The sequence below is a fragment of the Coregonus lavaretus genome, assembly GCF_964263955.1.
Source record: "Coregonus lavaretus genome assembly, contig: HAP1_SCAFFOLD_2263, whole genome shotgun sequence".
Lineage (NCBI taxonomy): Eukaryota > Metazoa > Chordata > Actinopteri > Salmoniformes > Salmonidae > Coregonus > Coregonus lavaretus.
The window spans coordinates 40001-50000 of record NW_028158682.1 but is presented as its reverse complement, the minus strand read 5'-3'; the positions used below and the strand labels follow the sequence as shown (position 1 = coordinate 50000).

General features: G+C 46.6%; 1 protein-coding gene across 2 annotated transcripts in view; it reads left to right on the top strand.

Annotated features, from left to right (window-relative positions):
• The window catches only part of traf7 (TNF receptor-associated factor 7), a 45515-nt gene that overhangs the window by 13249 nt on the left and 22266 nt on the right, over window positions 1-10000 (top strand). For both annotated transcript variants that reach the window (XM_084197933.1, XM_084197934.1), the window contains exons 8-12: window positions 894-989; window positions 3909-4030; window positions 5429-5502; window positions 5875-5923; window positions 6302-6429. In XM_084197933.1, coding sequence (XP_084054059.1) covers window positions 894-989; window positions 3909-4030; window positions 5429-5502; window positions 5875-5923; window positions 6302-6429 — 469 coding nt within the window. The remainder of the gene's footprint in view (window positions 1-893; window positions 990-3908; window positions 4031-5428; window positions 5503-5874; window positions 5924-6301; window positions 6430-10000) is intronic.

Below are 10000 nucleotides of genomic sequence, written 5' to 3'. Positions count from 1 at the left end.
GACCCAGAGTTACCTCTGCTGCAGAGGATACCTTCATTAGAGTTACCAGGCTCAGAAATTGCAGCCCAAATAAATGCTTCAGAGTTCAAGTAACAGACACATCTCAACATCAACTGTTCAGAGGAGACTGTGTGAATCAGGCCTTCATGGTTGAATTGCTGCAAAGAAACCACTACTAAAGGACACCAATAAGAAGAAGAGACTTGCGTGGGCCAAGAAACACGAGCAATGGACATTAGACCGGTGGAAATCTGTCCTTTGGTCTGATGAGTCCAAATTTGAGAGATTTGGTTCCATCCGCCGTGTCTTTGTGAGACATAGAGTTGATGAACGGATGATCTCCGCATGTGTGGTTCCCACCATGATGAATGGAGGAGATGGTGTGGGGGTGCTTTGCTGGTGACACTGTCAGTGGTTTATTTAGAATTCAAGGTACACTTAACCAGCATGGCTACCACAGCATTCTGCAGCGATACGCCATCCCATCTGGTTTGGGCTTAGTGGGACTATCATTTGTTTTCCAACAGGACAATGACTCAACACACCTCCAGGGGGGGTGAGGAGTATTTCTGTCCTTAATACAGCCCTTTTTGTGGGGAAAAACTCATTCTGATTGGCTGGGCCTGGCTCCCCAGTGGGTGGGGAAATCCAGTCATGTGAAATCCATAGATTAGTGCCTCATTTATTTATTTAAATTGACCGATTTTCCTTATGAACTGTAACTCAGTAAAAAAAATATAAAAAATTGTTGCGTTTTTATATTTTTGTTCAGTATACATGTATGTACATACATACAGTGCCTTCAGAAAGTATTCACACCCCTTGACTTATTCCCCATTTTGTTACAGCTGTATAAACGCACCCCCCCCTCTCCTCCTCCTCCTCCCCCCCAGCTGTACATTTATAGGTAACCAGGATACGTATGCAACGCATCTGGACCTGTGTAAGTTTGAAGGGCTGAAGGAGTTCCTTCAGCAGACAGATGACAGGTACACACTCTCTTTATATAACTGTTTTACACATCTCTACCCTCTCTTTATATAACTGTTTTACACATCTCTACACTCTCTTTATATAACTGTTTTACACATCTCTACCCTCTCTTTATATAACTGTTTTACACATCTCTACACTCTCTTTATATAACTGTTTTACACATCTCTACACTCTCTTTATATAACTGTTTTACACATCTCTACCCTCTCTTTATATAACTGTTTTACACATCTCTACCCTCTCTTTATATAACTGTTTTACACATCTCTACTCTCTTTATATAACTGTTTTACACATCTCTACCCTCTCTTTATATAACTGTTTTACACATCTCTACCCTCTCTTTATATAACTGTTTTACACATCTCTACACTCTCTTTATATAACTGTTTTACACATCTCTACCCTCTCTTTATATAACTGTTTTACACATCTCTACACTCTCTTTATATAACTGTTTTACACATCTCTACCCTCTCTATATATAACTGTTTTACACATCTCTACCCTCTCTTTATATAACTGTTTTACACATCTCTACACTCTCTTTATATAACTGTTTTACACATTATATATAGCTTACTGTGATGTGATGGCAGCTTCATTGATTGATGATATACAGTGCATTCGGGAAAATATTCAGACTTTTTCCACAATTTGTTACGTTACAGCCTTATTCTAAAATGGATTAAATTCATTTTTTCCTCATCAATCAACACATAATACCCCATAATGACAAAGCAAAAACAGGTTTTTAGAAATGTTTGCAAATTTATTAAAAATAAACGGAAATATAACATTTTACATACGTTTTCAAACCCTTTACTCAATACTTTGTTGAAGCACCTTTGGCAGCGATTACAGCCTCGAGTCTTCTGGCACACCTGTATTTGGGGAGTTTCTCTCATTCTTCTCTGCAGATCCTCTTAAGCTCTGTCAGGTTGAATGGGGAGCGTCGCTGCACAGCTATTTTCAGGTCTCTCCAGAGATGTTCGATCGGGTTCAAGTCCGGGCTCTGGCTGGGCCACTCAAGGACATTCAGAGACTTGTCCCGAAGCCACTCCTGCGTTGTCTTGGCTGTGTGCTTAGGGTCATTGTCCTGTTGGAAGGTGAACCTTCGCCCCAGTCTGAGGTCCTGAGCGCTCTGGAACAGATTTTCATCAAGGATCTCTCTGTACTTTGCTCCGTTCACCTTTCCCTCGATCCTGACTAGTCTCCCAGTCCCTGCCTTGAAAAACGTCCCCACAGCATGATGCTACCACCACCATGCTTCACCGTAGGGATGGTGCCAGGTTTCCTCCAGACGTGACGCTTGGCATTCAGGCTAAAGAGTTCAATCTTGGTTTCATCAGTCCAGAGAATCTTGTTTCTCATGGTCTGAGAGTCTTTAGGAGCCTTTTGGCAAACTCCAAGCGGGCTGTCATGTGCCTTTTACTGAGGAGTGGCTTCCGTCTGGCCACTCTACCATAAAGGCCTGATTGGTGGAGTACTGCAGAGATGGTTGTCCTTCTGGAAGGTTCTCCGATCTCCACAGAATAACTCTGGAGCTCTGTCAGAGTTACCATCGGGTTCTTGGTCACCTCCCTGACCAAGGCCCTTCTCCCCTGATTGATCAGTTTGGCCGGGCGGCCAGCTCTAGGAAGAGTCTTGGTGGTTCCAAACTTCTTCCATTTAAGAATGATGGAGGCCACTGTGTTCTTGGGGACCTTTCCCCAGATCTGTGCTCCGACACAATCCTGTCTCGGAGCTCTACGACAATTCCTTCGACCTCATAGCTTGGTTTTTGCTCTGACATGCACTGTCAACTGTGGGACCTTATATAGACAGGTGTGTGTCTTTCCAAATCATGTCCAATCAATTGAATTTACCACAGGTGGACTCCAATCAAGTTGTAGAAACATCTCAAGGATGATCAATGGAAACAGGATGCACCCGAGCTCAATTTCGAGTGTCTTAGCAAAGAGTCTGAATACTAAGGTGTTTCTGTTTTTATTTTTTATTTTTATTTTTATAAATTCGCAAAATAAATGAAGACGTTTTTGCTTTGTCATTATGGGGTATTGTGTGTAGATTGAGGGGGGAAATGAATTTAATCCATTTTTGAATAAGGCATAACTAAATGTGGAAAAAGTCAATGGGTCTGAATACTTTCCGAATGCACTGCACAGCATATTCTAAAGCTTGCTGTGATTTGTTGTGATGCTGCCTTCAATGAGATGCAGTTGACCCTCCCTCCCTCCCCCCTGATAGGTTCCATGAGATGCAGTTGACCCTCCCTCCCTCCCCCCTGATAGGTTCCATGAGATGCAGTTGACCCTCCCTCCCTCCCTCCTGATAGGTTCCATGAGATGCAGTTGACCCTCCCTCCCTCCCCCCTGATAGGTTCCATGAGATGCAGTTGACCCTCCCTCCCTCCCCCCTGATAGGTTCCATGAGATGCAGTTGACCCTCCCTCCCTCCCCCTGATAGGTTCCATGAGATGCAGTTGACCCTCCCTCCCTCCTCCTGATAGGTTCCATGAGATGCAGTTGACCCTCCCTCCCTCCCCCCTGATAGGTTCCATGAGATGCAGTTGACCCTCCCTCCCTCCCCCCTGATAGGTTCCATGAGATGCAGTTGACCCTCCCTCCCTCCCCCCTGATAGGTTCCATGAGATGCAGTTGACCCTCCCTCCCTCCCCCCTGATAGGTTCCATGAGATGCAGTTGACCCTCCCTCCCTCCCTCCCTGATAGGTTCCATGAGATGCAGTTGACCCTCCCTCCCTCCCCCCTGATAGGTTCCATGAGATGCAGTTGACCCTCCCTCCCTCCTCTCCCCTGATAGGTTCCATGAGATGCAGTTGACCCTCCCTCCCTCCCTCCCTGATAGGTTCCATGAGATGCAGTTGACCCTCCCTCCTCTCCCCTGATAGGTTCCATGAGATGCAGTTGACCCTGACCCAGAAGGACCAGGACATAGCCTTCCTCAGGTCCATGCTGGGGAAACTGTCTGAGAAACTAGACCAACTGGAGAAGAACCTGGAACTGAAGTTTGGTATGACAGAGGGGGTGGGGGGGGGGCGTTGTCTTTGTGTGTGTGTGTGTGTGTGTGTCAAATCAACGTTTATTGGTCACATGCACAGGATACAGGGTGTAAATGATCCAGTGAAATGCTTCCTTGCTAGCTCTCCTCAACAGTGCAGTAGACGTCTGTTAAAAACGATTCACAAATAAACCAATAGAAAGTAGTGAAAATTGCGATGTTGGAAATATACAGTATATAAACGTTCTGTACAAATACAGGGGATAAATGCAAAAATAAACTATTAGAAACAATACATTGCAAAGTCGGTGCCCACTCACCTGCTCTGGGTGTGTTTGACCTGGTGTGACCTGGTGTGTGTGTGTTTGACCTGGTGTGTGTGTGTGTTTGACCTGGTGTGTGTGTGTGTTTGACCTGGTGTGTGTGTGTGTGTGTTTTGACCTGGTGTGTGTGTGTCTGACCTGGTGTGTGTGTGTCTGACCTGGTGTGTGTGTTTTGACCTGGTGTGTGTGTTTTGACCTGGTGTGTGTGTTTTGACCTGGTGTGTGTGTTTTGACCTGGTGTGTGTGTTTTGACCTGGTGTGTGTTTTGACCTGGTGTGTGTGCCTGGTGTGTGTGTTTTGACCTGGTGTGTGTTTTGACCTGGTGTGTGTGTTTTGACCTGGTGTGTGTGTTTTGACCTGGTGTGTGTGTTTTGACCTGGTGTGTGTGTTTTGACCTGGTGTGTGTTTTGACCTGGTGTGTGTGTGTGTGTTTTGACCTGGTGTGTGTGTGTGTGTGTGTGTGTGTGTGTGTGTGTGTGTGTGTGTTTTGACCTGGTGTGTGTGTTTTGACCTGGTGTGTGTGTGTGTTTTGACCTGGTGTGTGTGTGTTTTGACCTGGTGTGTGTGTGTTTTGACCTGGTGTGTGTGTGTTTTGACCTGGTGTGTGTGTGTTTTGACCTGGTGTGTGTGTGTTTTGACCTGGTGTGTGTGTGTTTTGACCTGGTGTGTGTGTGTTTTGACCTGGTGTGTGTGGGTTTTGACCTGGTGTGTGTGTGTTTTGACCTGGTGTGTGTGTCTGACCTGGTGTGTGTGTCTGACCTGGTGTGTGTGTTTTGACCTGGTGTGTGTGTTTTGACCTGGTGTGTGTGTGTTTTGACCTGGTGTGTGTGTTTGACCTGGTGTGTGTGTTTGACCTGGTGTGTGTGTCTGACCTGGTGTGTGTGTTTTGACCTGGTGTGTGTTTTTTGACCTGGTGTGTGTGTTTTGACCTGGTGTGTGTGTTTTGACCTGGTGTGTGTGTGTTTTGACCTGGTGTGTTTTGACCTGGTGTGTGTGTGTGTGTGTGTGTTTTGACCTGGTGTGTGTGTTTTGACCTGGTGTGTGTGTGTTTTGACCTGGTGTGTGTAACCTGCTCTGCGTGTTCCAGATGTTCTGGATGAGAACCAGAGCAAGCTGAGTGAAGACTTGATGGAGTTCAGGAGAGATGCCTCCATGCTCAACGTCAGTCTCTGTTTCTTTATGCCTCCATGCTCAACGTCAGTCTCTGTCTGTTTATGCCTCCATGCTCAACGTCAGTCTCTGTCTGTTTATGCCTCCATGCTCAACGTCAGTCTCTGTCTGTTTATGCCTCCATGCTCAACGTCAGTCTCTGTCTGTTTATGCCTCCATGCTCAACGTCAGTCTCTGTCTGTTTATGCCTCCATGCTCAACGTCAGTCTCTGTCTGTTTATGCCTCCATGCTCAACGTCAGTCTCTGTCTGTTTATGCCTCCATGCTCAACGTCAGTCTCTGTTTATGCTGGATATATTAGACTTGGATGCTAGTCACAGAAAGTCAATTGTTCATTAACATTTCTCTCTGTCTCTCTCTCAGGATGAGTTGTCCCACATCAACGCCAGACTCAACATGGGCATCCTGGGCTGTGAGTTTCTCCTCTCCTTTTCTCTCTCCCCTCCTCTCTTCTCCTTCTCCTCTTTCTCCTCCTCTCCTCTCCATCCTCCTCTCCTCTCCTCTCCTCCTCTCCTCTCCTCTCCTTTTCTCTCTCTCCTCCTCTCTCCTCATTTCTTCCCTCTCCTCTCTTCTCCTCCTCCTCTCTTCTCCTTCTCCTCTTTCTCCTCCTCTCCTCTCCTCTCCATCCTCCCCTCCTCTCCTCTCCTCTCCTCTCCTCTCCTCTCCTCTCCTCTCCTCTCCTCTCCTCTCCTCTCCTCTCCTCTCCTCTCCTCTCCTCTCCTCTCCCTCTCCCTCTCCCTCTCCCTCTCCTCTGTATAACTAACCTCCCTGTGTGTGTCCCCTCCTCCAGCCTATGACCCCCAGCAGATCTTTAAATGTAAGGGAACGTTCGTGGGTCACCAGGGCCCCGTCTGGTGCCTGTGTGTCTATTCTACAGGAGACCTGCTCTTCTCTGGATCCTCGGACAAAACCATCAAGGTACATAACACACACGTTGCTCTCACACACACACCAGCATGGACACACACACACACACACACACATATACACACACACACACACACACACATACATACACACACACACACACACCAGCATGGACACACACACACACACACACACACACACACACACACACACCAGCATGGACACACACACACACACCAGCATGGACACATACACACACACACACACCAGCATGGACACACACACACATACACACACACGCCATGCGCACCCACCCACCAACGCACGCACGTACACACAATCACACACACCTATACTCTTCTCTCACACCAGGGTTCACGAGGTGCTTGAATTTGGCACTCTGAAATTCAACTTCTGGAATACTTTGGAAATCACACATTTTTTTTGAGTTTGGTACTTGAATTTAAAATGAGAGGAGAAAAGAAAAGGATCTAAAAAATATTAGAAAAAAATGTATTGGTCTTCTGAATTAATTTCCAGGCAGACTTGGAGAGTTTTATTTCCTCACGTGTTTCACCACTCTGGTTGCCCGGGCGAGCTCGATCATTTCCAACCACAATGGCGCTCATCCAGGAAAGTACAGAACTGACTGAGTTGCAGCCGAACGTCACATCGATGGCTAAAACGCCGGGCTAATGTAGATTCAGTGCTGCCTGGCAGGATATTGATGTTTCTGAATGGGTTTAGCCAGACCCAACCAGGGATGTAGAGGAAACACCGTTTACACACCTTTTTATTTGTGAAATAGCGTTTATTCACTTTTTTTTTTTTTTGTTAATGATTGTTTACCCACTTATTGCGTTCCCAGCGTTGATCAACGCTCAGAAGGCTTATTGATCGGAGTTCTAATCATTGATCAACGCTCAGAAGGCTTCTTGATCGGAGTTCTAATCGTTGATCAACGCTCAGAAGGCTTCTTGATCGGAGTTCTAATCGTTGATTTAACGCTCAGAAGGGTTCTTGATCGGAGTTCTAATCGTTGATTTAACGCTCAGAAGGCTTCTTGATCTGAGTTCTAATCGTTGATCAACGTTCAGAAGGCTTCTTGATCGGAGTTCTAATCGTTGATCAACGTTCAGAAGGCTTCTTGATCTGAGTTCTAATCGTTGATCAACGTTCAGAAGGCTTCTTGATCGGAGTTCTAATCGTTGATCAGCGCTCAGAAGGCTTCTTGATCGGAGTTCTAATCGTTGATCAACGCTCAGAAGGCTTCTTGATCAGAGTTCTAATCGTTGATTTAACGCTCAGAAGGCTTCTTGATCGGAGTTCTAATCGTTGATCAACGCTCAGAAGGCTTCTTGATCTCAGTTCTAATCGTTGATCAACGCTCAGAAGGCTTCTTGATCGGAGTTCTAATCGTTGATTTAACGCTCAGAAGGCTTCTTGAACCGACTTCTAATCGTGCCTACCTCTGTGAATGAGTAGAATCATGAATGATTCACGTGTGCTCGTTATGTTCTCCTGCTCCCTCAGATTTGCCTCGTTAGCAGCATTCATTCACACCTCCTCTGTCCAACGGGGGAAAACTCCGGCCACCGCATAGGCCGAGGTAAATAGTCGCTGATATTTCAGCCGTATGTCTAGCTAGCTAGGTAGCTCAAGGGGCTCTGGCTATTAGCCTGGTAAGATATTAGCCAGGTAAGCTATTAGCCAGGTAAGCTATTAGCCAGGTAAGCTATTAGCCGGGTAAGCTATTAGCCGGGTAAGCTATTAGCCAGGTAAGCTAGTAGCCAGGGAAGCTATTAGCCAGGGAAGCTATTAGCCGGGTAAGCTATTAGCCGGGTAAGCTATTAGCCAGGTAAGCTATTAGCCAGGTAAGCTATTAGCCAGGGAAGCTATTAGCCAGGGAAGCTATTAGCCGGGTAAGCTATTAGCCGGGTAAGCTAGTAGCCAGGTAAGCTATTAGCCGGGTAAGCTATTAGCCGGGTAAGCTATTAGCCGGGTAAGCTATTAGCCGGGTAAGCTATTAGCCAGGGAAGCTATTAGCCAGGGAAGCTATTAGCCAGGGAAGCTATTAGCCAGGGAAGCTATTAGCCAGGGAAGCTAGCTAAACTAGCTGGCTAGAAGGATAAAGTTAGAAGCTAACATTTGAACGGAGCCTCAGAGGGAGCAGTTGACTGAAATGTATACTAGCTATAATCACAAGATGGGCGACTCTTGAGTTCTCGTAAAACAAAATACCTTTTCTTTTATAGAGAGCGTAGTGAGACAGACAGTTTTGAGTCAGGCTGCAATTGAAGGGGGCAAAGGAGATACACAGAGAGAGGATGCATTGAAGCAAGCAGGGAGAAAGGTTAGTAGTACAGTGGTTCCCAAACTGGGGGTCGGGGACCCACGTGGAGTCCCCTGAAATGTAGTGAAATATAAAGACAATTTTTTATATTTTCATGTACACCTGAATGAAAATATAAATGCAACAATTTCAAAGATTTGACTGAGTTACAGTTCATATATATGAAATCAGTCAACGTCATCAGTCCGGACCACTCATGTATGTAGTGAAACGCGTATTATTGAGTAGAACTTGTCAGGTAGAGATGAATAGTAAGTTAGTTTATTTTTTTCATGAGTTTGTGGCGACGTACTGCCATCTGGTGGCGACGTACTGCCATCTGGTGGCGACGTACTGCCATCTGGTGGCGACGTACTGCCATCTGGTGGCGACGTACTGCCATCTGGTGGCGACGTACTGCCATCTGGTGGCGACGTACTGCCATCTGGTGGCGACGTACTGCCATCTGGTGGCGACGTACTGCCATCTGGTGGCGATATGTACTGCCATCTGGTGGCGATATGTACTGCCATCTGGTGGCGATATGTACTGCCATCTGGTGGCGATATGTACTGCCATCTGGTGGCGATATGTACTGCCATCTGGTGGCGATATATACTGCCATCTGGTGGCGATACGTACTGCCATCTGGTGGCGATACGTACTGCCATCTGGTGGCGATACGTACTGCCATCTGGTGGCGATACGTACTGCCATCTGGTGGCGATACGTACTGCCATCTGGTGGCGATACGTACTGCCATCTGGTGGCGATATGTACTGCCATCTGGTGGCGATACGTACTGCCATCTGGTGGCGATACGTACTGCCATCTGGTGGCGATACGTACTGCCATCTGGTGGCGATACGTACTGCCATCTGGTGGCGATACGTACTGCCATCTGGTGGCGATACGTACTGCCATCTGGTGGCGATACGTACTGCCATCTGGTGGCGATACGTACTGCCATCTGGTGGCGATACGTACTGCCATCTGGTGGCGATACGTACTGCCATCTGGTGGCGATATGTACTGCCATCTGGTGGCGATATATACTGCCATCTGGTGGCGATATATACTGCCATCTGGTGGCGATATATACTGCCATCTGGTGGTGACTGGAAACAACTGCATAATAGGAACTATTACAAATTGATGGTCCTTGAAAATAAATATTAGTGCTTGAAAGTCCTAAAATGTGACTTGCCACTGTCTGTAAGAACCCTGTCACACTCACACACACACACACACACACACCCTTACACACACACACCTACACACCTCCACACT